At 44.4% G+C, this 27,376-nt stretch overlaps 1 protein-coding gene across 20 annotated transcripts in view; it reads left to right on the forward strand.

Annotated features, from left to right (window-relative positions):
- madd (MAP kinase activating death domain) overlaps positions 1-27,376 on the forward strand; it is a 199,306-nt gene that overhangs the window by 157,687 nt on the left and 14,243 nt on the right. For 8 of the 20 annotated variants that reach the window (XM_033038455.1, XM_033038456.1, XM_033038451.1 and 5 more), the window contains 12 exons: positions 895-1,053; positions 2,077-2,197; positions 6,863-6,925; positions 8,106-8,226; positions 8,321-8,426; positions 9,228-9,338; positions 10,869-10,976; positions 11,840-12,004; positions 12,232-12,304; positions 14,027-14,133; positions 22,364-22,372; positions 22,626-22,695. In XM_033038455.1, the coding sequence (XP_032894346.1) occupies positions 895-1,053; positions 2,077-2,197; positions 6,863-6,925; positions 8,106-8,226; positions 8,321-8,426; positions 9,228-9,338; positions 10,869-10,976; positions 11,840-12,004; positions 12,232-12,304; positions 14,027-14,133; positions 22,364-22,372; positions 22,626-22,695 (1,213 nt within the window). The remainder of the gene's footprint in view (positions 1-894; positions 1,054-2,076; positions 2,198-6,862; positions 6,926-8,105; positions 8,227-8,320; positions 8,427-9,227; positions 9,339-10,868; positions 10,977-11,839; positions 12,005-12,231; positions 12,305-14,026; positions 14,134-22,363; positions 22,373-22,625; positions 22,696-27,376) is intronic. The other 12 variants (XM_033038457.1, XM_033038470.1, XM_033038469.1 and 9 more) reach the window with 4 other exon arrangements.

Consider the following 27,376-nt stretch of genomic DNA (forward strand, 5'->3'; position numbering starts at 1 on the left):
ACAAGAGTTTAGGGCATATATGTTCCTGTTACAATTAAGGCCAAAGTAGGTGTGAGGGAAAAAGCTTGGAAGTTGAGATAAACTATTCTGGTCAGGAAAAATGAGGGTGCATGGGACAGGTATAGGACGCTGAGATCAAGTTGTAGGAGCAATATTAGGTCATTCGGCCCATTAAGTCTATTCCGCCAATCAACCACAGCTGGTCTATCTTTCCCTCTCAACCCCATTCTCCTGCCTTCTCCCTTGACACGTGTACTAATTAAGAATCGATCAATCTCCACCTTGGATTATATCCATAATATCCATTGACAGGCTCCACAGCCTTCTGTGGCAATGAATTCCACAGATTTACCACCCTCTGACTAAAGAAATGTCTCCTCATCTCCTTTCTAAAGATACGTCCTTTTATTCTGTTATGGCCTCTGGTCCTATACTCTCCCACTTGTGGAAACATCCTCTCCACATCTACTCTATTCAGGACTTTCACTATTTGGTAAGTTTCAATGCGGTGTCCCTTCATCCTTCTAAACTCCAGCGAGTACAGGCCCAGTGCTGGCAAATGGGTGACTAATGTTGTGCCTCTATCAAAGTTACATGGAAAAGTCTCGGAACTATAGACCAGTGAGGCTAATGTCTGTCTCTCATTGTCTGTCTCGCTCTCTCCCTCTCCCCCTTCCCCTCTCCCGCTCCCCCTCTCCCGCCCCCTCCCCCTCTCCCTTTCCCTCCCCCTCTCCCTCTACCGCCCCCTCCCCCTCACCTTCTCACTCTCCCTCTCCCCCACCATCTCCCCCCTCTCTGTCTCTCCCTCGACGATGGAACATAATGCATCCTGATTATTTGGCCGAGCTAGGGGTATTGGAACTTACTGATTTTTTTTGTTCTATGTTGTCCCAGGTCAGTAACAGTTCTGGGGAAACTCTGGGAGCGGATAGTGACTACAGCAGTACTGCTGGTGAAACTATGCAGGGAAAACACAACTTGGCGACAAAGGTATCCAGAGGGACTCTTTCTGACAGCGAGATTGAGACCAATGCTGACACCAGATACATCTTTGTAAGTCTTTATGAGGACGGTGGGCCTATCTTTGGAGTTGAGAACCAAAATTGTAGCCTGAGGTGCGGTAACTCACTTTCGGGTAGTGTCTCCACAGATGAAGGGCCAATATTTGGAGCCCAGTGCTCAGTAAGATTAAGGGGAGTGATGGACAGAGGCAGGGGGAGAATTGGAAGGAATGGACTAGAATGGATTAAAGTAGTGGAAGAATCTGCATGCTACTGCTTTATCTTGATAAGAAAATCTCACAACATGAAAGAGCAGAGAGAAATCACCGGTCATGTGACGAGTTTGACTCCTCTCCAAAATTGCCGTTGTTTAAACACAGCAGTTTGTTACAGCTGTGGTTAAAAGTCAAACATTTGACAGTGTGCCTGAAATCACACCTGAAAGCACCAATTTCCTTCCCTGAAGGAGAACATTGATCCCGATGGAGGGTTTGCATATGGTATCAGAGGGAAGCCCAGGGGTTAGGTGCATCTAGGAGAGACAAATTGCAATCCTTACCCACTGGCCACTGTGCACCTCAAATACACAACAATAGGGTTGACCTTTTTGGAAAAATGAGAAATGCTCTATGAAGTAGCCAAACTATTTCTGTTTCTTTTCAAAGGCAGTGAGGGATGAACAATAAACGATGGTCTTGTGGCTGCTGTCCACCTCCTGAAAAACAAGCAAGAGGAGGCGAATGGAGGAGGGGGTTGATGGTCACTCTCAGATCCACAGACCATGCAGGAGACCATTGGTGGGGGCGGAGGGGAGGGGGGCTCAGACTTTGAGTGCGTAGTAACGGTGTGGGCGCTCACAACCTTCCCACAGTGACTGGAGAGTGAAGTTGTGAACTTTATAAGAAAGCATGAACTAAAGCAATGCCAGAAGAAGAGTGGCAGGATAGTGTGGAGAATTATGGAGAAATTCATCAGCATCCAGAGAGTGAAGAGATCGAGGGATGTTTATCTTGCAAAAGTGAGGATACAATCCAAGTGCCATGCTGACATTAATGGATTCTCTGTTGTATTACAGGGTAAATCACACATGCTGGTACCTGGATTCAATGCTCCCAAAGGTGGCATTGTGAGTCCCCAGCCTCCAACCCCACCAGAAGATATCAGTCAGAGGGTTTACCTGTTTGAAGGATTGCTGGGTAAGTTTGGAAACAAATCCTCCCATTCCATTCTAAAATGATGGTAAAGCGCTCAATCAAGAGCGGATCAAAAAAAATCTTTGTCCTTTGGACTGAAAATTTGTGGGTTCACAAGATATCATAGCAGAATAATGGCATTCAGCCCATCAAGTCTGCTCTGCCATTCAATCACGGCTGATTCTCAACCCCGTTCTCCTGCCTTCTCCCCACAACCCCTGACACCCGTACTAACCAAAAATCTGTCAATCTCTGCCTTACATATATCCATTGACTTGGCCTCCAGAGCCTTCTGTGGCAATAAATTTCACAGATTCATCATAGAAACATGGAAAAGTAGGTGCAGGAGTAGGCCATTCGGCCCTTCGAGCCAGCACCGCCATTCAATATGATCATGGCTGATCATCTAAAATCAGTACCCTGTTCCTGCTTTTCCCATATATCCATTGATTCCTTTTTCCTAAGAGCTAAATCTAACTCACTCTTGATAACATCCAGTGAATTAGCCTCCACTACCTTCTGTGGCAAAGAATTCCACAGATTCACAACTCTCTGGGTGAAGAGGTTTTTCCTCATCTCAATCCTAAATGGCCCACCCCTTATTCTTAAACTGTGAGACCTGGTTCTGGACTCCCCCAACATTGAGAACATTTTTTGTACATCTAGCCTGTCCAATCCTTTAAGAATTTTATATGTTTCTATACGATCTCCACTCATCCTACTAAATTCCAGTGAATACAAGCTCAGTCGACCCATTCTTTCATCATATGTCAGTCCCGCCATCCCGGAAATTAACACTGGTGAACCCACGCTGCACTCCCTCAATAGCAATAATGTCCTTCCTCAAATTAGGAGAGCAAAACTGCACACAATACTCCAGATGCGGCCTCACCAGGGCCCCGTACAACTGCAGTAGGACCTCCCTGCTCCTAAACTCAAATCCTGTTGCAATGAAGGCCAACATGCCATTAGCTTTCCTCACTGCCAGCAACTTCCCCACTACTGATGTAAAGCTAATTGGTCTATAATTCCCTGTTTCTCTCCCTCCTTTCTTAAAAAGTGCGGTTACATTAGCTGCCCTTCGGTCCACAGGAATTGATCCAGAGTCGAGAGAACATTGGAAAATGATCACCAATGATCATCGATGATTTTTGGGGCCACCCCCTTGAGTACTTTGATGCAGACCGTCAGGCCTTGGGGATTTATCTGCCTTCAGTCACAACAGTTTACCTAACACCATTTCCTGACTAATGTGGATTCCCTTCAGTTCCTCTGTCCTACTAGATCCTCAGTCCCGTAGTAGTTCTGGTAGATTGTTTGTGTCTTCAATAGACAATGGATAATAGGTGCAGGAGTAGGCCATTCGGCCCTTCGAGCCAGCTCCGCCATTCAATGTGCTCATGGCTGATCATCCACAATCAGTACCCCGTTCCTGCCTTCTCCCCATATCCCCTGACTCCGCTATCTTTAAGAGCCCTATCTAGCTCTCTTGAAAGTATCCAGAGAACCGGCCTCCACCGCCCTCTGAGGCAGAGAATTCCACACTCACAACATTCTGTGTGAATAAGTGTTTCCTCATCTCCGTTCTAAATGGCTTACCCTTATTCTTGAACTGTGGCCCCTGGTTCTGGCCTCCCCCAATATCGGGAATATGTTTCCTGCCTCTAGCGTGTCCAAATATGTTTCAATAAGATATCCGCTCATCCTTCTAAATTTCAGAGTATACAAGCCCAGCCACTCCATTCTCTCAGCATATAACAGTCCCGCCATCCCGGGAATTAACCTTGTGGACCTACGCTGCACTCCCTCAATAGCAAGAATGTCCTTCCTCAAATTAGGGGACCAAAACTGCACACAATACTCCAGGTGTGGTCTCACTAAGGCCCTATACAACTGCAGAAGGACCACTTTGCTCCTATACTCAACTCCTCTTGGTGTGAAGGCCAACATGCCATTCACTTTCTTCTCTGCCCACTGTACCTACATGCTTATTTTCATTGACTGATGAACAAGGAGCCCGAGATCCCGTTATACTTCCCCTTATCCCAACTTGACACCATTTAGATAGTAATCTGCCTTCCTGTTTTTGCTACCAAAGTGGATAACCTCACATTTATCTACATTAAACTGCATCTGCCATGCATCTGCCCCCTCACCCAACCTGTCCAAGTCACCCTGCATTCTCATAGCATCCTCCTCACAGTTCACACTGCCACCCAGCTTTGTGTTATCTGCAAAATTGCTAATGTTACTTTCAATCCCTTCATCTCAATCATTGATGTATATTGTAAATAGCTGCAGTCCCAGCACCGAGCCTTGCGGTGAGCCTTCCTTAGTGAAAACAGAACGAAAGTATTCGTATAAACTGTTCTGCCATTTCCACCTGTCTCTGATTGTAAGGAACCTACATTTGTCTTCAATAATCTTTTCCTTTTTTCATATCTAAAGAAGCTTTTATAGTCAGTTTTTCTATTCCCCGCAATTATAAAATTGCTGGGAATACAAATTATTTCTTAATTACCTCCTCTTAATTAATAATAATAATAATAATAATAATTATGTTTTGTTTATAGGGACAGTGCATATTAATTAACATTTGCATGTAAATATGCGAGATTGTAGCCAATCAGTAGCTAATTTCCGTCTCTAGTCCCAGGCAAAGGTAGGTGAAGTGTCTTGCCCAAGGACACAACGACAGTACACACTCCAAGCAGGATTCGAACCGGCCACCTTCAGGTTGCCAGCCGAACACTTAGCCTATTGCGCCATCTGTCGTCCTTTGTCCTCCCAGTCCCAGTAAATTTCGCCCAGTCCTCCAGCCAATCTGGCCAATTTATATGCCTTTTCCTTGGATTTAACACTAACCTTGATTTCCCTCATTAGCCACAGTTGAGCCGCCTTCCCCGTTTTATTTTTTCTATGAACAATTATTTATGAACAATTTTTTGGAGTTCATCCATGCGGTCATTAAATCTTTGTCATTGCATCTCCACTGTCAACCCTTTAAGTATAATTTGCCAGTCTATCGTAGCCAATTCCCGTCTCATACCTTCAAAGTCTCCTTTCTTTAAAGTCAGGATCCCAGTCTCTGAATTAACTGTGTCACTCTCCATCCCAATGCAGAATTCCACCATATTATGGTCACTGTTTCCCAAGAGGCTTTGCACAACAAGATCTTTAACTAATCCTTCCTCATTACGGGCGGTCACGCAGCGGTAGAGTTTCTTCCTTACAGCGAATGCAGCGCCGAAGACCCGGGTTCGATCCCGACATCGGGTGCTGTCTGTAGGGAGTCTGTACCTTCTCCCCGTGACCTGCATGGGTTTTCGCCGAGATGTTCGGTTTCCTCACTCACTCCAAAGACTTGCAGGTTTGTAGGTTAATTGACTTGGTAAATATAAAAATTGTCCCTAGTGGGTGTAGGATAGTGTTAAAGTGTGCAGGGATCGCTGGTCGGCGCGGACCCGGTGGGCCGAAGGGCCTGTTTCTGCGCTGCATCTCTAAACTAAAATTACACAATACCCAGTCTAGGATGGCCTGTCCTCTAGTCGGTTCTTCTACATATTGGTTTAAATAACCATCCTGTATACATTCCTGGAAATCCTCCTCCTCAGCGGTGCTAACAATTTGGTTGGCCCAATCTATATGTAGATTAAAGTCAGCCAACCAGAAAAATCCCTCTTTATTGCTACTCTTTGCCTTTTGCTATCCATGTTAGTATCTTCCCTCTGACACCATGGGCTCTCATCTACTTTATCAGCCTCATGCGGTATCTAATTAAAGGCTTTCTAACAATCCAGGTAAACCACATCCACTGACTCTCCTTTGTCTCTCCTGCTATTTACTTCCTCAAAGAATTCTAACAGGTTCGTGAGGCAAGATCTCCCTTTCACAAAACCATGCTGACTTCAGCCTATTTTATCATGTGCTAACTACTCAGAAATCTCATCCTTTGTAATGGACTCTAAGATGATAGAGTCTAACGAGAGTCTAACGTTAGAGAAACTCAACGGGTCAGGCAGCATCTACCGAGGGAGTGGACAGGACACGTTTCGGGTCGGGAATCTTCTTCAGATAGATGGTGTTTGGGGGAGAAACGTGCCAAAGAAAGATGGAATTGAGCGATACCTGGCAAATGGATACAGACCGGGGGCTGTGGACAGATGGGTGGAGTAAGTTTTACATGGATAGGAAAGGTTCAGAAGGTTATAGATCAAGCGCAGGCAAGTGGGACAAGTGTAGATGGGACGTCTTGGTCGGCATGGAAGAGTTGGGCCAAAGGGCCTGTTTCCATGCTCCGCAACTATGACTTTGTTTCTGTTAAGGTGAGTCGAAACACATGACATGAGTTTATATTATGTGTAATAGAAACACATATTTCTCAGATTCTAAAGACATTTTTTGCTCTACATTTGGTGTGTTATCTTGCGAGTGATCTGAAACCAGGATTTTCCTGCAGAGTTGATTAAGTCTCGCGGTCCCTCCTGTGTTCTCATGTGGTGCTGCTTTTGTTCTGTTGTGACTGTAACTGGGATTGTGAAGTGTTTGTGTTGTATTCTGTATGAAGGAGTAAACCCTACATGCTATCCTGTCTGATGAATGTAACTAAATGCTGGAGTCTTTTCATTTCTACCTGCTGGCTGGCTCACTTGCCTTGGACACGCTCAGGGAGAGACAAGAGTTCAATGTGGGACCAACTGGAGGATGCGGCCATGGAAACATTATCTATGAGTAAAGAACGCTTTTACTGCCTGTAATCGCATGGTCATGCATGACTAGTTGCTGCATGAATATGGAGAGTTCTCCAGCCATTCACATACGATTCCAATCCTCTGAACAGAGAATACATGGACTCCATTCTGTGCTCATGCACTTGTGACACAACTGTTAACCTCCTCGATTGATCCTCCTAAAATCCAGGCACTCGTATTTCATCTGCCAGCCTGGTTCTCACATCCACTGCTCTAATATGGCCGATCATCTCTTCTTCCTCCTCCTCCTCCTCCCCACAGCTCCCTGTGCCCCCTCTTTTCTCATCCAATCACACACGTGCTCCCTCTTCATATGCCATTGGCCTGGGCTAGCATTGACACTGCTCGATGACTTGACCTTGCACTCATTGCTCCAGCTGATCACAACCCACGTGGCCTCATTACCCTACCTGCCCACCTTTCTTCACTCCCCCTTGCTGAATGCTGCTTTGTGCCCCTTCACCTGCCTTCAGTTCCTCCAATACCAATGCCTATTCATCTCCTCTAATGCATTGTCCCCATCACAACCTCCCTCCCCCCCCCCACCCCCCCATATTCACCATTGATCCTTATCATTCCCATTTGCCATGGTTCCCTGCCGCATACTGGGGTGCTACTCCATGTATATCTGGCCACAGCCAGATGGGAAAGTACGATGAGAAGTTACCTGAAAGGAAAAGTGTGTGACTCACTGGAGACATGCATGTAGCACGCTCACTGACACTGTTTGAGACTGGAGTGTGAGGACCAGTCTAATTCTGAGTCAGTTTAGGTTGTACTCTCTGCCTGGGGCATGCATGTTCCAGCCTATACAGCTGGGCGGCTGCATGCCCCCACCCACATGGCTGGCAGCTGCCCCTCCCCATCCTCATGGAAAGGGTCCAATGTTGTATCTCTGCTCCAGCCCCTTGCTGTGTGATGGGCTCCTGTGCCCCTCTCTAGCCCCTCTCTACCCTAGCTGCTGTATGGTGCTTTATTTGTGTGTAGTGATGGCCCTGTGCTCTAACACAGCTCCTGTTAGACTTTTGGTATTCTCGATTAGTCAGAGAGGATCTTTGGTGCATGCCGTTGTTGTGCATCGAGTCATGTGCTAGTTTCCCTGGATGTGGGTGAGGGGAAAGGGGCAATTTGCTACTACAGTCTCATCTGCTCATCCTCAGGTAAGGAACGCTCAGTGCTGTGGGACCAGGTCCAGTTTTGGGAGGACACCTTCCTTGATGCGGTGATGTTAGAGAGAGAAGGAATGGGCATGGACCAGGGCCCACAAGAAATGATCGACAGGTAAGCATGCGTACCGTACAGTGGTTGATGGCTGCAGTGGGTATGGGTGAAGGCAGTGGTTCTCCGTCAGTTGACTTGTTGTTTCTTAACACAGGTATGTGTCACTGGGGGATCACGACCGGAAGCGGCTGGAAGATGATGAGGACCGCCTGTTGTCCACGTTACTCTTCAACATGATTGTATACATGCTGATGGTCAAGGTCAGCCCTTTACCATGGACCAGGGGCTAGGGTGCTGTAAATAGTCAGGAGTGTTTGATTCTCATATGTCCCAGCTAGAACAATGAAATTCCTACTTGCAGCAGCACAACAGAATATGTAAACATAGTACACTCTAAACAATATAATAAATGAAAGAGGAAAAAAATAAATCAGTATGTGTGTGTATATATACACATGCTCACAAATACACACACACACACACACACACATATATATATATATATATATATATATATATATATACACACACACACACATACGTACACACAAAAACCAAACAATAAAAGTGTGATAATAACAATAATAGTCTATTGAATTTCAGAGCTTATATGAGATTGTAGTGTTTAATAGCCTGATGGCTGTAGGGATGAAGCTGTTCCGAAACCGGGATGTTACAGTTTTCAGGCTCCCGTACCTTCTTCCCGATGTGAGGAATGAAATGAGAGTGTGGCTTGTGCGGTGTGGGTCTCTGATGATGCTGGCTGCCTTTTAGAGGCAGCGACTCCGGTAAATCCCTTCAATGGTGGTGGTGGACTGGGCAGTGTTCACAACTTTTTGCAGATGGTAAATAGGAGGGGCTGGTCTAAAGGGAATGTGTCCCTCCTGCAGTTTCCACTGCCTCTCTGGAGACTTCCAGGGCAGGTGTGATCCTTTGTTTTCCCACTACTGAAAGCTGTTCTTGTAGTTGAATTATTTCTGACTGCATGGTTTCTGACATGTCAGAACCAATAGCTGCTCTTTTGCTGAAACGTTATGTTGTGTATCCGCCCCCTGTTACAGATGAACAAAAACGACATCCGGAAGAAGGTGCGGAGGCTGATGGGTAAATCGCATATTGGTCTGGTTCATAGCCAGGAGGTGAATGAGCTGCTGGACCGCCTACCACAGCTGGTGAGCGTTCTACTTTGTGGGTGTGCATTGGGTGCTTTGCGCAATCTCCTGCAAAGTAAATCCGATTAAACGGACCCAACTCTAAGGCAGTAGCCGGTCGGGGCCAGCCAGGAGGAAGAGCTGCATAGGAAGGGTCTTGACCCGAAACGTCATCTATTCCTTTTCTCCAGAGATGCTGTCTAACCCACTGAGTTACTCAAGCTTTTTGTGTCTATCTTCGGAAGGAAGAGCTGTCTCAGGCCAGGCCTAACCAATATGGAGTGAGTGCTGCAACAGGCCTGGGTCTGCCAGCAGAGAGGGATGAAGCACTGACTGTGGACAGGAGGAGTGCAGGTGGATGGTGTACAGTGGGCAGAGGTTGCACAGTTGAGGTGGATTAATGCAGAGGCAGGGTTGGGGAATGCAGTAGGTGGGTTGTACTGTGGGTGGACATTTGAAGAAAGGTGAACAGGTGGAGTGGTGGGTTCGAGATATACAGTGAGGAGAAACAAGCATGGGTGAGGGCTTCTCTGATTGGTGAATGCTCACAGATGGACAGGTGGGTGGATGTCAAAGTTCCAGAATTGACAGAATATACAACATGCAACAGCATTGGAACAGGCCCTTTGGCCACAATGTCTGTGCTGAACATGATGCCAAGTTAAAATAATCCTTTCTCCCCAACTCCATCTGTCTGAAGAAGAGTCCTGACCCAAAACATCAGTCCTGTTCACTCCCTCCACAGATGCAACGTGACCCGCTGCGTTCCTCAAGTGTTTAATTCTGTATAGTTTGAGCGTATGTGATCCCCATCCCTCCATTCCCTGCATATCCATGTGCTATCCAAAAGCCCCTTAAATGCCACTATCGTATCTGCTTCCACTACCACCCTTGGCAGAACATTCCAGGCACCCACCACTCTCTGAATAAAAAGCATTCCCTTTAAACTTTTTTCCTGTGACCTGAACGCTCTGCCCGCTAATCTTTGACATTTCCTTTTGGGAGAAAGGTTTTGACTATCTAATCTCTAACTATCCCTCTTATAATTTCTTATACTTCAGTTGGTCTCCCCTCAGCCTCCGACACTCCAAAGAAAATAATCCAAGTTTGTCCATCCTCTCCTTGTAGCTAATATCCTCAAATCCAGGCAGCATTCTGGTAAAACCCCTGTGAACCCTCTCCAAAGCCTCTCCATCCTTCCTATAATGGGGTGATTAGAACTGCACACTATACCACAAGCATGGTTGAACCATAGTTTTATGAAGCTGCACCATGAAGAGTGCATTCACACTCCGCCAAATCTGCGCTCATGGTAGGGCGAATTTAATCAGCATGTAGGAGCGCCAGATTTACATCCATCAAGCATGTGTGGGTGAACTAAGAGGTTTGAGGCGGCCCAAGCAGCCATTTGTGCTTCACCCAGGGTGGGGAGCAAAATCAAGGGTCAGTCCCTCTACATGTGGACTTCTCTCGGCTGGTGCTCATGTTGGAACTGCTCAGTAGGTGAGTCTCACCAGCTGCTCCTTTAACAGCCATGCATTTTTTCTGCAGGAGAGCCACGATCTCCACATACGACCCTGTGGCAGTCGTCACATCAAGAAGCAGACCTTTGTGGTGCACGCAGGAACCGACACCAATGGTGAAATCTTCTTCATGGAGGTATGAGATACATCATGGTCACCAGAGTAGGCTGAACATTTTCCTGTGAGAGAGGAGCAAAGAGTTTTCTCCTGATCATATAGTTATACAGTGGAAATAGGCCTTAGAATGCTAACTTGATCAGCTTGTATAAGGTGGAACACACCTTATACAAGCTGATCAAGTTAGCATTCTAAGCTAGTTCATTTTGCCTGCATTTGGCTAATACCACTCCAACCTATCCGTATATCTGTTCATACCACTTTAGAAAGTCATAATTTTATCTATTTCTATAGCTTCCTCTGACAGTTCATTCCAAATACGGACTACCTTCTTCAGTGAAAAAATTGCCTCTGAGGTTCCACCTAAATCTGTCCCCTGTCACCTTAAGCCTTTGCCAACTCGCTTTAAGTCGTCTATCCTGGAGAAAAAGTCTGTGGGTGTTCACTTTATCCATGTCCCTCAAGATTTTGTATATTTAATAACGATTATGCAATAAGATCACCACTATGCTCTAAAATAAAAATCGATAGTTCTCATGCACGTCCAGTTGGACTGGACTTTTTGTAAGAAAATAATTTCACTGTGTCTTTGCACTTTACACGGACAATAAAAGCACCATTGAAATATAGTCAGGAATTTATGCTACTTTGTGGAGCTGTCCACTCTGTCCCACACAAAGCAACACCTGGAAATCTGCTTGGGCATTTGCCAATCGCGGTTCTAATTCCTGGCATTGTGCTCCTCTTACTTGTGGTGCAGTCTGCTGATGAAATCTTTATGTATGTTGGGCCTATGGCTTGGTTGGTTTATTGGAGACTTGTTGATATGTCATGTGGATATTGACTGCCATCGATGATCTTGCTTTGTGTGTTTGGCATTAGGTATGCGATGACTGCATAGTTCTCCGCAGTAACATTGGGACAGTCTACGAGCGATGGTGGTATGAGAAACTCATCAACATGACGTACTGTCCCAAAACAAAAGTTCTATGTCTCTGGAGACGTAACGGGCAGGAGACTCAACTCAACAAATTCTACACTAAGAAGGTATAGGTCAAGGCATTTTCCAGATCAGTGTGCATCTACTGAGCCCTTGCCTCATCTCCTGCTCTTGTGCTTTCCTCCACACGCAAACTTTGGGCTCGATTTCTTTCACTGCCCCTTCCACCTCCCTGTGTCTCTGGCTGCTGCTGAAGCTCTTAATCTCTCAGGCAATTTATTCCAACCCCTCTTCGGCAGTGCATCTAAAACCTCATTGCATTGTTTTTTGACAGTGTCGTGAGTTATACTACTGTGTGAAGGACAGCATGGAGCGTGCAGCTGCAAGGCAACAGAGCATCAAACCAGGTAATTAATGAGTAAACAATGTACTGGTATACGTTAGTGTAAAAACACCGACCGATCCAAATGGGTTGCACTGCCAGTGTGTGTGCAACCAAAACAAAAGATGCTGACTTGCATTCTGCGAGTAAGCGTGTCAATGTCATCTCAAGCGTATTATTGTAATATTTAAACACAATTGCACTCTGAAAGGAACACTGTGCAGAGAATGAAACATCGTTACATAGCAACATGTGGAGGTCATTTTACCTCTTGAGCCTGCTGGGGCATTTACTCTGATTGTGGTGTCTACCTGGATGCTCTTTCCCTTAAAATTTAATCTACCTGAATCTTCAAAACGTTTAACTGTTATAGCTTTGTAAAGATTTGATGGAAAGTTGCAGAATTTTACAACTAATGTTCAGCAATAAGTAAACTGATTTCTTTCCTGTATAACCGAGCTCAGGTGTTACTGACTCCTCCTGGATTCTTCATGGTCTTATTTCTGACTATTAAATCCTTTGGCGTGGTAAATAACAATGACACACTTTTAATCCTTTTTATTCAAAATATATAACTGGACCTCTGTGTTAGTCTGGTTAATTTGTGCTAGTTATAACCTTAGTGGCCAAAAAAGATGCAGTAGTCTGAATAAGATCTAACAGTTTAAAACGTTTTTAACATAACTGCCATCTTTGATATTCCTGAACATTTGGGGTAAATATTAGGAATATCCAATGTCAATTAATCTCTCTCTCCATGCATTTTTTCTGCCCCAGTCCTCTTTCACCTCGCCCAATTCTGCATCCTCTCTTCCCCTAAACCCACCCAAGTCTCACTTTGTCTATCCCATCCCACTTACCTCCTCAGTAGGACTATATTTTAGCAAAGAGTTAAAGAACTGAAATGTTTATTGTTTTTTTCCCACTAATGCTGCTTATCCAGCTGTGTCCAATATTTCCAGATTTTATTTCAATAAGAACAAGTCCGATGTTGCTCAGTTTTCCTTTACAATATCACCTCTGCTTTCATTTAAGGGACTTGAATCAGTCTTATTCTTTGCTCCCTTTCGTCCCTTCAATATCTTTCCCATTTTTCAAGAATACCTACATTATTTGATTCATATGATCCTCTTAAAGTTATTTTTGTATGGAGCTTTGTCTTTGGATGTACAAGGATCTTGCAATCTGCAAAATTCTTTGAACAACAATGAACTCCCATATTCATCTCCAGCATCATGCTTCAGGAGTTCCACAACATGCAAGTCCTTTACTTAAATTTAAATCCTTTGCGTGTGTTTTGCCCACTCAAAGTGCACACTGAACCTGTTTCAATTAGGTGTTCTCTCATCAACATTTTTCCTTAATTCCTTGCTCATCATTAATTCTGATCTTCTACAGAGCTTAGTCTAATATCTAGTGCAGTAAGTACTGTGGCAACATTGCTCTGTCAATGGAAGGCAGTGTTTGAAGTAATGCTGCACTTTATGGTTGCGGGAGATGGGCTTGGGTTGATAAAAAATGAAACTGGTCTTGTATTTAATTTGCACCAAGGAGTAAATTACTTTTAATGACATAACTGATTGTGAAATCTTGCTGCAATTTCTACCTTGAACCACCAACTATGCTTTAAAAACACAATTGATTTTGAATGACCTGAGGTTGTGAAAGGCACTCAATAGATTAGTTGTGATGTGTTTCAATGGCTGTAGCTATACTTTTCACCATTACCTTCAATGTTGTGTTTCAGGTCCTGAGCTTGGAGGTGAGTTCCCGGTTCAGGATATGAAGACTGGAGATGGAGGCCTGCTGCAGGTGACCCTGGAAGGGATCAATTTGAAGTTCATGCAGAGCCAGGTAGAGACTTTTACTGCAGAGAGATATGTTAGCGTGGGGAATGGTACCAGCTTCAGGCTTCATCTGGGCAACCGAGCGAGTGTTTGTGTCCTTGATCAGTTTTATTTGCTCGGTGTTCCCTTTTTTGTTTCTGTTGCTGTATGAACAGAGAGGTTTTGACGTTGTGAGGTGCAGTGCTATGGAATTAGTGTGCATGGTATACATGCATGTAACATTCTGAATCCTCAGTGAGCTGCCCTGTGGCCTCCATTTGTCCAGAGTTAGTTTTAGTTTTTTTTTAAAGATTCTGCGCGGATACAGGCCCTTCGGTCCACCGAATCCGTGCCGACCAGCGATCCCCGCACATTAACACTATCCTACACACACTAGGAACAATTTGAACATACACCAAGCCAATTAACCTACATACCTGTACGTCTTTGGTGTGTGGGAGGAAACCGAAGATCTCGGAGAAAACCCACTCAGTCACAGGGAGAACGTTCAAACTCCGTACAGACAGCGCCCATAGTCAGGATGGAACCCGGGTCTCTGGCACTGTAAGGCAGCAACTCTACCGCTGCGCCACCGTGCCACCCCTCTGTAGTTCACAGCGCTTTGTTGATTTGATTATTTAGTCGCATACTTGAGATTGGCAAAAGGGTACGTTTCTTTTTAAAATATGTAATAATACATAATTTTGTTCCTCAACCTTCGAAAAGCCTTGCGAATTAACTGCTAGATTTCTGTGAAACTTCTGATCGTGGCTCCCTTTAAATCCCTCTGGTAGAGATGCTGCTGCTGAGCACTGATGCAGCTTCGTTCTGGTGACGAAGAGAAGAAGCTCCCTGTTGGAAGAGATGAAAATGTGCAGGTTTTGCCATCTGCGCCCTTCACTACATGAGTGTGCCACTCAGCGGAATTGCCTTGCAGCCGTACAGACATAAGGGTTGCAAGCTTAGATTGACACAGTGAAAGGATTTCAACTTGGAGCCAATCTTCAGAGGGGTTCTCACCCATCCTACTTAATGTCTCCCATGGTGGGGTTCACGGTGACTTGTTCGTATAAATTCAGAACTGGCTTACTCATAGGCACAGGCCTGTGGTGGAAGTACAATATTCTGGCTGGAGGTCTGTGACCAGTGGATGTCCACAGGGGTGCGTACTGGGGCATCTGTTGTTTCTAATGTATATAAATGACGGGTATAAATGTAGATGGGTTAGTTAGTAAGTTTGTAGACTTACTAAGATTGTTGGAGTTGTGGGCAGTGAGGACGGCTGTCAAAGTATACAGTGGGATATAGATCAACTGCAGAAATGAGCGGAGGAATTTAATCCGAGCAGGTGCACTTGGGACATTGAATGAAAGGTTATACAGTTGATAGAATATAAGGGTATACAGTGGATAGCAAGAGGGATCTTGGGGGTTTGATCCGCAGCTCCCTGAAGTGGCAACACAAGTGGATCGCGATAAAGAAGGTGTATTGTATGATGCCTTGCTTGGTTGGGGCATTGGATGTAAGAATCAGGAAATCATGATGCAGCTTTCTAGGAGTTTGGTTCGGTCGCATTCGCATTATGTGCAGTTCTGGCTGCCCCATTACAGGAAGGGTGTGGAGGCAGTGGAGAGGGTGCAGAAGAGGTTTGCCACAATACTGCCAGGATTAGGGTATTAGCTACGAAAGAGGTGGGACAAATTTGGATTTTTCTCTTGAATGCCGAACTTGGGGAGAGAATTGACAGAAGTTGTATAAACTTATACAAAGAGGCGAAGATAGGCGAAACTTTACCATGGTGGATATGCCAAAGACGAGAGGGCGTGGGTTAAGGAGAGTGGATTGAAGTTTAAAGGAGATACGTGTGGCAGGTTTTCCACTCAGACAGTGGCAGGTGCTTGGAACGTGCTGCCAAGGATGGTGGTGGAGGCCGATATGATAGTGGCATTTAAGAGTCTTTTAGATTTCCACATCATTACTAACTTCCACCCTGCCCTCAAATTCACTTGGCCTATCTCTGCAACCTCTCTCACCTTTCTCTATCTCTTTTTTTCCCATCGCAGGGAACAGACTATCGACTGACATCTGCTGTAAACCCACTGACTCCCACAGTTATCTGGACAGCACCTGAACCCACCCGGCCACTTGCAAAGGTGCCATCCCCTACTCCCAACTTCTCTGTCTTTGCTGCATCTACTCCCAAAATGTGTCTTTCAACTCGCAGACATCCAATATTTCCTCTTTAGTAAACATGGTTCCCCCGCTGCTGTTGAAGATGTTTTTTTCACCCATGTCACCTCTGTCCCGTTGTTCTGCTCTCACTCCCCCTCCACCCAGATGGAACAAGGATAGAGTTCCTCTGTCTTTAAATTTCACCCCACTGCATCCAACACATTATTCTCAAACATTTCTGCCCCATTCAATGTGATCTCACCACCATTCACATCTTCCCACCACCACACCTTTCTGCTCTCCATAGAGACCATTCCCTCCAATTGGGAATTGTTTCACTCATCCCTATAAGGAGAGGTTTTATAAAGTTGCATTGTTTTCTCTGGAGCTTTGGAGGTTGAGGGATGACCTGATAGAATAATTTAAAATTGAGAAGCATAGATAGGATAGAGATGCCGAATCTTTTTCCCAGGGTGAAAATGTCGAATGTTTTATGGTGAAAGAGGCAAAGTTTAACGGAGAAGTGTGGGGTAAATTTTTTCACATAGTGGTGGGAGCTTGGAATGCACTACCAGGGGTGGTAGTGGGGGCAGATACGATAGTGATAATCGTGGATTTTGGATAGGCATGTGGATGTGGAAGGATATGGATCACATGCAAGCAGAGAAGATTAGTTTAACTTGGGTTCATATTCAGCTGGACATTGTGGCCTTTTCAAAGCTGGAAAAGACGCGAGGCAGGACAAAGCGTGGCAGGTAATAGGTCGACACAGGCAAGGAATTTTTTTGACAGGCAGATGGTTGGAACAAAGGCCAAAGATAAGAGCCAAAGGAGTGAGCTCCGCTTCCCATTCCCATGCTGTCCTGGGCTTCGTTCATTGCCAGAGTGAGGCCACATGCAAACTGGAGAAACAGCTCCTCATATTCCGCTTGAGTAGCTTACAACCCAACAGCATGAATGTTGAATTCTCCAACCTTAGGTATCCTCTAACTAGCCCCCATCACTTCTCCCCCACACCTTTCCTATCCCCCATCCCTCCCCTGTGACCCCACCTGGACTCCCACATATTTCTCCCTTCCTCTTCCACCACCTGTTAATTTCCTCCCCTTGGCTTCACAGTCACAACTCTTCAAAACCGACACCCTTGGCTCTTATCTCTGTCAAAGAAAACACCCTTGCTTGTGTTGACATTATCTGCCACGCTTTGTTCAGACTCTCCCTTTTTCCAATTCCCCCCCTCCCACCTGCAATCAGTCTGAAGTAGAGTCTCGACCTGAAACATAACCTATCCATGTTCTCTAGAGATGCTGACTTACCCAGCACTTGTGCCCATTTGTTCGATTAGTACAATGATGGCCTAGTGAACAGTGGAGAGTTGTCGAAGGTTACACCAGGATCTTGAACAACTGGTAAAGTAGACAAGGGAATAGTAGGTGTAATTTAAATCAGAGTGGTGTGAAACTAGGGATTTTGGAAAGTTCAGGAAGCAAAGTGGTACACATGCATTGTATGCATTGATGGGGCCAAAGTAGAGATGGTTGAAAGCTTCAAGTTCCTAGAAGTAAATATCACCAGTAACTTGTCCTGGACTAGCCACATCGAAGCAATTGCCAAGAAAGCACACCTACACCTCTACTTCCATCGAAGGCTTAGGAAATTCGATGTCCCTAACCACTCTCACCAACTTCTACAGATGCGCCGTAAAAAGCATTTTTTCAGGATGCATCATGGCATGGTTTGGGAACAGCTCCATCCAAGCTGGAGAAATGGCATTTCCATTGACTACACTTCACACTGCCTCAGCAAGGCCGTCAGCATAATCAAGTACAAGTCTCATCCTGGTCACTTCCTCTTCTCTCATTGGGCAAGGGTACAGAAGTGAAAACGCACACCTCCAGAATCAGGGATAGTTTCTTCCCAGCTGTTATGAGCAACTGAAACATCCTGTCAATAACTGGAGAGCAGTCCTGAACTGCTGCTACCTCATTAGAGACCCTTGGACTATCTTTAATCGGACATTGCTGGATATTATCTTGCACTAAACGTTATTCCCTTCATCATGTATCTGTACACTGTGGACAGCTCAATTGTAATCATGTATAGTCTTTCCACTGACTGGTTAGCACGCCACAGAAAGCATATCACCACTGTACCTTGGGAAACCTGACAATAAACCAAACCAAATCACACCACATCAGAATACCAGATGCAGTGGATGAGATTAGAGGAAGTGCATGAGAACCTCTGTCTCACCTGGAAGGACGGCTGGGGTCCCTCGATGAAGGTGAAGTTGGAGGTATATGGCAGGTGTTACATCTCCAGTGTTTGCAGGAGAAGGTACCACTTACTACTCCTCCCACTTTCTCCATTAAAGGTGTAGCCATGGGAACACACATGGACCCCAGTTATGCTTGCCTTTTTGTTGGTTACTACGAACAGTCCTTGTTCCAAACGACACTGGCCCTATCCCCAAACTCGTTCTTCGCTATATCGGTGACTGCATCGGGGCTACCTCCTGTACCCGTACAGAACTCATGGACACTATTAACTTCACCATGAACTTCCACCCTGCCCTGAAATTCATCTGGAATACCACTAACACCTCTCTCCCCTTTCTTGATCTATCTGTCTCCATCACGGGAGACATACTATCGACTAACGTCTACTACAAATCTACTGACTCCCACAGTTATCTGGACTATACTTCTTCCCACCTTGGCTCGTGCAAGGAACGTATTCCCTACTCTCAATTTTCCTGTTTCTGCTGCATCTGCTCCCAAGATGAGGATTTCCATACATCTGAGATGTTCTCATTGTTTAGTACACGTGGGTCTCCCCCTTCTGTCATAGATGGGTCCCTCATATGTGTCGCCAGTGTGTGACGTACTTCTCCACCTCCCCACAGACGCAACAGGAACAGAGCTGCCCTTTTCCTCACCTTTCACTCCACCAGCCTCTACATCCAACACCTCATCCTCTGACATTTCCGTCGCCTCCAATGTCATGGCATCACTAATTACATCTTCCCATCCTCACCACTTTCCCACATCTGCTGAGACCGCTCCTTCTACAACTCATTTGTTTACTCATCCCTTACTATTCAAACCCCTCCCTCCCCACATCAGGCAATGAAGAAAGCTAATGGCATGTTGGCCTTCATAACAAGATGAGTTGAGTATAGGAGCAAAGAGGTCCTTCTGCAGTTGTACAGGGCCCTGGTGAGACCACACCTGTAGTATTGTGTGCAGTTTCGGTCCCCAAATTTGAGGAAGGGCATTCTTGCTATTGAGGGAGTGCAGTGTAGGTTCACGAGGTTAATTCCCGGGATGGCGGGACTGTCATATGATGAAAGAATGGAGTGAGGTAGTCTATCAGGGAACCTCCCTGCCTGAGGGCATCTGTTGCTGGCCGAGATGTGTCCTGTTTTTTCTTCGCTTCCAGTTTTTTTCCCCCCCAATCTTCCTGCTATAATCAGTCTGAAAAAGGGTCCCGACACGAAACGTCACCTATCCATTTTCTCCAGAGATGCTGCCTGACCTGAGTTACTTCAGCATTTTGTGTTTATCGTTGGATAGACCAGGTCTATTTTCTCTGGAGCAAAGGTGGTTGAGAGATGACATAGTTGAAGTATATTAAATTATGGGAGGCTTCAAGTGGGTAGATAGATAGTATGTTTCACATGTTGTGAGTGTCTAAAATTAGTGCATAGTATAAGATGAGAGGGAGATGATCTGAACGGAATCTAAGGGGTAAATGTTCACATAGAGAGTGGTGACTATCCTGAATGAGTTGCCATAGGAGATGATGGAGGCAGGAATAGTAACATCATTTATGCGCCATTTTTATAGGTACTTGAATGGGCATGGCATAGAGGGATTTGGAATTATTGCAGGCGTGGGATCGGTGTAAATAGGGATGATGGCCGGCATAGATGCAGTGGGCTGAAGAGCCTGTCTCTCTGCTACACAACTCTGACTCTATAATCTTTTTTACAACCTCTCCGAAGCCTCCATGTCTTTACTGAATTGTGGTGTGTAGAAATGGAGACGATACATCAGATGTGGCTGGGCCTGGGTTTTATGACAGTTCATCATTACTTGTGGCTTTATTTACCAAGCCTAGGATCCTGTTTGCTTTTACACTCTCCACCTGTTCTGCACTTTAAACAAACTGTGGGCATGTTGCCCAAGATCTCTCTGTTCTTGTGCTCTCTTGTTTATTCAGTGTTTCATTCCTCATACCAAACTTCCAACCATTTGTACTTCTTAGCATTAAATTTCATCTTCCACTATCCATCCATTCCACAAGAAGTTTGATATCACAGTTCACTACGTCTTTTAGTCATTTGCAAGATTTAAATATTGTACCCTCTACTCTAAAGTCCAACATCAACATATATGAAGGAAAGTACTGATCCCTGGAGAAACCAGTATACACTTCCCACCTATCCTGAAAACAACCTTGGACTATTATGCAAATTCCTGTCACAGCCCATTTTCTATCTATGTGGTTTGTGCCCCATTTGTTCCACGGCCTTCAATCTTGATGACAGGACTCTTTTCTAATGACTTCTGCAAATCTATATGTACCATTTCAGCTGCATTTCCCATTGACTCCTTGTATTAACTTTATCACAAAATTCTTCAATTATTGGGCACAATTTGCCTTTAACTTCCATACTGGGATATCGAAGCAGCCCATATATCCAGTGGCTGTGAATTCTTATTCTTCCTAAATAATCTACATGGTATATTCCTCCACCCATTTCTGAGCATGGGTGTAAAATTTGCAGTTTTCCAGTCCCCAGGTACTACTCTTGAAGCTATAGCTGTCTGGAAGATTGTGACCAGGGCCTCTGCTACTTTCCCCTCTCACTTCCCTTGCCAAGCTTGGATGCATCCCATCTGGACCAGGTGATTTATGTGCATTGTGCTGCTCGCCCTTCAAGTAGCTCCTGAATGCATGTATAAAGTTAGCAGGGGAGGGTGATTAGATGTGGAGCGATGTTGCAAGGTACGGGAAACTGGATAGATCATCCATCAAGAGAAAGCAGCACCGTTTAAAGGGCTTATAACACACTTGGATATCACGTAACATGGAGAGGCAGATGTGATGTTTATGTATTAAAGGTCTTTTATTGTCACGTATACCAATTAAGGTTCAGTGATATTCGAATTACCATGCAGCCAAATTAAAACAAATAGTAACAAGACTCACAACTACATAAAAGTTAACATAAACATCCACCACAGTGGCTTCCCCACATTTCTCACTGGGATGGAAAGCAATAAAGTCCAATCTTCTTCCCTCTTTAATCTCCCGCGGTCGGGGCGGTCGAACCGTCAGGCCGATTGAAGCTTCCGCAGCTGGCGGTCGAAGCTCCTGCGTCGGAGCGATCGAAGCCCCCTCCCCGTCGGGGCGGTCGAAGCTCCTGCGGCTTGGAGCTCCCGAAGTCGGTCTCTAACCAGGGACCGTGAGCTCCACGATGTTAAAGTCCGCAGGCTCCCGCGGTTGGCTCTCGTAAATCGATCTCCAGCAAGAGGCCGCCAACTCCTCGATGTTAGGCCACAGTGCAGACAGAGATACGATACGGAAAAATAAACGCATATCCGTCGAGGTAAGAGATTAAAAAGGTTTCCCCCACCCACAACCCCCACATAAAACAAGCTAAAGTACTCTAAAACATACATTTAACACATACTATTGAAACAACAAAGAAGGAATGGACAGAGACTGTTAGCGAGGCAGCCATTGCTGGCGCCACCTGGTGGAAAATGTGTAGTGTCTTTCTACATTTGTACTTGTACTGTTAGGTTAAACGTAACATTTTGGCATGATTGTGTATGCTTTCCTTACGATGGGATATGGATGCATATTCACACAGCTGATGCCAAATGGATAGGGCTATACATAAATATAACATGGGAGGGGTTAGTATATTGGCATTCAACACTTGATATTACTGTCTCCCTGTGCTTGTCACAGCATGAACGAGAGTAGGAGAGTGCAGTGCGTGGGTGAGTGTTTCCTAGTGTGCCCAATATTAATTCCGACCATTTCTCTTCCATGCTTTCTCCTCCTGCAAGGAGTGGAAGGTACCAGTCTACTGCTGTCTTTGCTTCTTAGCGATAATTTCTCATACTTTTAGTTTTGCTTTGTGGCAGCAGATTGTGGGATTTGTATTTTTTATTTATTACATGCTCTGCTAGATCTGCTGTGACATTAAACATTTTAATTTATATATATATAATATATATTATATATATAATATTAATATATATATACATTTTTTTCCTGGATTTTGGTTAGCATCTTGGCTAATGGCCTTTCCTTTTTGTTTATTTTCAGGTTTTCATTGAACTGAGTCACATTAAAAAGTGCAATACAGTCAGAGGAGTCTTTGTCCTGGAAGAATTTGGTAATTAAATGTTTAATATTGGCTCCATGCCAGGTACAATCATCACGCAAACATGAAAGTGGCAGAGACACTCCTTCAGAAGGGTGGGAGCAAGCATGGAGAGACGTGCAGCCGCAGCCATAAGAGATGGACTTTACACGCATGCTGTGGGAAGTTTAGGTTCAGAGCCTCTCGGATGTTTGGAGAGTTCTCAGTGAGATCAGCATGTGGTGAGTGGGTGTACCGTTTGACTGGGAACTGCTTTGGGTAGGATCAATTTGATGGTTTTAATGTTTCAGTCCCAATAATAGAAACAGACTCCAAGATCAATATTATACAATGACAGTGGATCCTCCCAAATAGCATCTCTGGTCCAAATTTTCGTGAGTTCATTAGGAGGAATGTACAAGAGTACAAAATAGAAAAATTAGAGTATTCCAACGTTCAGAATTAAAAATGAGAGGAATGTAGTTTTCTCCCAGCTCAGAGACTGACATATTGTTTGCACTAATCTTTCACAACAAATAAACGTACCATTTCACTCTTCAGTCTGTCTGCTCACTGTATACCTTAGTCCTTTCACTTCTACAAGTCTTCTAACATCAGCGAGTTTTGTTTTATTCCAGTGACTAGTGGTATGGTGATGAGTGTTGTCATTCCTCATATTCTGGTTACCCGACCACAGGATGGATACCGTTAAATTGGAATGAGTGCAGAAAAGATTCACCGGGATGTTACCTGGACATGTGGGCTTGAATTATAGGGAGCGGTTGGATAGGCTGGAATGTTTTTCTTTGGAGTGTAGGAGGCTGCGGGGTGACCTTATTGAAGTGTACAAAATCATGAAGGAGTGTAGGAGGGAACTACAGGTTTAAACTGAAGTTAGATACAAAATGTCGGAGTAACTCATGGAGCAACCTGGAGAGAAGGAATGGGTGACGTTTCGCATCGAGTCCCTTCTTCATACGGAAGAATCTCGTCCCGAAATGTCACTCATTCCTCCACTCCAGAGATGCTGCCTGTCCTGCTGAATTACTCTAGCATTTTGTGTCTAAAATTATGACGGACATGGATAAAGTGAACACTTGCTTTCGGGTCGAGTCCCTTCTTCAGACAGAAGGATCTCGACCCGAAATGTCACTCATTCCTTCTGTCCAGAGATGCTGCCTGTCCTGCTGAATTACTCTAGCATTTTGTGTCTAAAATTATGACGGACATGGATAAAGTGAACACTTGACAATCTTTTTCCCCCAAAGTAGAGGATTTTAAAACTAGAGGCCTAGGATTAAGGTAAAAGGGAAGAGATTTAAGAGGAACCACAGGCAACTTTTTCACTGAAAAGTAAGGGGAATGAGCTGGCTGTGGAAGATATAGAAGTGGATACGAATACGACTTTAAAGAGATATTTGGACATATAAATGGATAAACAGGGTTGAAACGGATATGGTCCAAATGGGAAGAGCCCACAATGTAACTTGGTCCTCACATCTCTGTTGTAAAGGAATGCATGTTGTTGGCAAGTGGGAATCACTTGAAGTAATGACGTTCTATCTACCTCTTGATGAAGTTCTATCTACACCTTTTCCACAAGAGGAGGAATGGAATATTCCATTTCGAGTGTAGTTCCCTTCATGTGGAACAGTACAGAACAGCACAGGAATAGGACCTTTGGCCCACAAGGTCTATGCCTAACATGATGCCAAGTTAATCTCTGCCTGCCCTCTCTGTCATTTCTAAAAGACTCTGAAATGCAACATTCATATCTGCTTCTCTGTGTGCAGCGGGCAACTCGTTCCAAGCACACACCACTCTCTATTGGAGAAAAAAACATGCCCCACCATCTCCTTAAAACTTGAGGCAAGGCCCACATGTATTTGACATTTCCATCGTGAGAAAAAGGTCTGGGTTTACTCTTTCGCTGTCTCTTGTAGTTTTATATACAGGTTGAACATCGATTTTCCAGCAGCTGATGGTCCGTTCACCCCTATAATCCGGACCAAATTACAACAGCTCAGTTGAAATTCCCCAATCGGCCACGAATGGCATTGTGAGTGGCGAACACTCTTTCCCATCTTGTCCCTGCATCGTGAAAGAATCAACTATGCTTTCAATTTTCTCTCCTAATTGTTTCACAAAGAAAACATAGTAAATCCTTACATTCCGCCTCAAAAGGTCCAACACCTGGCACTTGCTTGGATTAAACTCCATCTGTCATTTCTCTGCCCATTTCTTTAGCTGATTTATATCCCGGAGTACCCTTTGGCAACCAACCTCGTTGTCTGCAACTTCACCAATTTGGTGTCGCCAGAAAACGTATTAACAACCCATCTGAAACAGGGTCTCGACCCGAAACGTCATCTAATCCTTTTCTCCAGAGATCCTGTCTGACTCGCTGAGTTACTTCAACTTTTTGTGTCTATCTTCAGTTTAAACAAGTATCTGCAGTCCTTCCTGCCCATCTACATTTAAGTTGTTTAAGATGAGGATATGCTCGACATTCTCAGTCACTTGAAAGTAGATAAATCACCCGGGCCTGATCAGATATATCTGAGGACCTTGCGGGAAGCTAGAGAAGAAATTGGAGGAGCCCTGGCTGTGCTATATGAATCATAGTTATACACGGTTGAAGTGCCAAATGACCCGAGGATGGCTAATGTTCTGCCTCCTTTTATGAAGGGTTGCAAGGAAATATTTGGGAATTATAGAGCAGTGAACTGGACATCTTTAGTAGCTAAGTTACTGGAGAGCATTCTGAGGGATAAAATATATACACATTTGAATAGTCAGGGGCTAATTAGGGATGGTCAGCATGGTTATGTATGTGGGAGATTGTGTCTCAGGAATTTGATTCAGTGTTTTTAAGAAGTAACAAGAAGGTTGATGAGAACAAGGTTGTCGACATTGTCTATATGAATTTCAGCAACTTTGATAAAGTTTGATGTGGTAGCTACTCTGGAAGGTTAGATCACGTGGGATTCAGTGGGACAGAGCTGACAGGATAAAGAATTGGCTTCATGGAAGGTTTGGCCCATATCCTCTAAACCTTACCTGTCCATGTGCCTCAACTACCTCACCTGACAGCTCATTCTATACACCCATCACTCTCTGAGTGAAAAGGTTGCCCCTCAAGTTCCTATTACATCTTTCCCCTCTCACCTTAAATCAGTGTCCATTAATTATTGATTCACCTACCCTGGGTAAAAGACAATGCATTAACCCTATCAATTCCCACCATGATTTCCCACCTCTATAAGATGGCTTTTCAGCCTGCAAGGAATAAAATTCTAGCCTGCCCAGACTCTTCCTATCACTTAGACCCTCGAAACCTGGCAATATCCTCATAAATCTTTTCTGAGCTCTCTCCAGCTTAATGACTACCTTTTTATTGTACATCAGTGAGATTGAGTAGATACTTGGACTGATATATGTTCTTAAGGCTTGCTCTATTTAGGTATTTGAGGGTGAAGAAAATAATTGCTGCGCTATTGTGGTTGTACAATAGATTGCTGCTGCCAGTTGGCCAAATAAAGGGGTGAAAGTCGGGCTCTCGTGATAGAAAGTGCTACTTTTAAAGGTCATCTGGAATTTGGTGTGTATTCCTAGATGGCACAAGAAAGGGCCTAAGGGGATTTAGATCAGTGCAATGCAGATTCATCAGAGTTAGTTAAATTAGGCTTGCATTCTGGTAATGTGAGGAGTTGCTTTGATTTAGAATTGAAGGAATTTTAAAGGGTATATATTTCTGTTAGAGTGGGAGTCTAAGACTAAAGAACCTGCTTTTAAAAGTTCAGGATAGCAATTAGAAAACATTTCTTCAGAAGAGGTCCAGAATATGTCACTTTCTACAACAAAAAATAGACAATGTGCCAAGTTATAAATATTAAATATATTAATATTGAAGTTTGATGAGTTTCTGAGAGTTGAGTATATTAAAGGCAATGAAACACTCGCAGGCCAGGAAGCATTCATGGAGAATGAAGCAGAGTTAACAGGTGACATCAATGACCCTTGATTAGAACCTGAAATGTTAATTCCTTCTACTCCTATCTGCCTGAAAAAGCTCTTCCTCAGATTGCCCCAAATTTCTTGCCTCATAGTCATAGCTCTCTAAAGTATGCACGGTGCAGTGCAGAATGTAGAGACAGGTTGGTAGACATAAAATGCTGGAGAAACTCAGCGGGTGAGGCAGCATCTATGGAGAGAAGGAATGGGTGACGTTTCGGGTTGAGACCCTTCTTCAGTCTGATTGAATTGGCTTAGTTGAAGGGGATTAAGCATGAAAGCTTTTTAAATTCATTCTTGATTATGGTGTTTATTTTGAATATTTCTGTATTGTTGGGTTTCTTCAATCATATTCTGCATCTGTCCATACTAGAACTACGTAAGACCTTGATGAGACTACACTTGGAGAATTTTGTACTTAAAAACAGAAATACGTGATACAAATAGTACAACAGAACTTCATTGGAATGGTTCCTGAGATGGTGAGACTGTCATATGAGGAGAGTTTCAGAAAGCTCGCGCTGAATTGAAACGGAGAACAAATGCAAGGCCGTAGCAAATAGATGCTGAAGGGATGAACCAGTCATCGCAGGTTTTGGACCAGAGATAGATAATCTACGAGAGAGGGTGGTGATTGTTAGCAATTATCAACCCAGATCAGCTCTGGAAACGTAGTCGTTCGATGAACGACAGATTTCTG

This window comes from Amblyraja radiata, chromosome 20 (assembly GCF_010909765.2).
Source record: "Amblyraja radiata isolate CabotCenter1 chromosome 20, sAmbRad1.1.pri, whole genome shotgun sequence".
In the NCBI taxonomy this organism is placed as follows: domain Eukaryota; kingdom Metazoa; phylum Chordata; class Chondrichthyes; order Rajiformes; family Rajidae; genus Amblyraja; species Amblyraja radiata.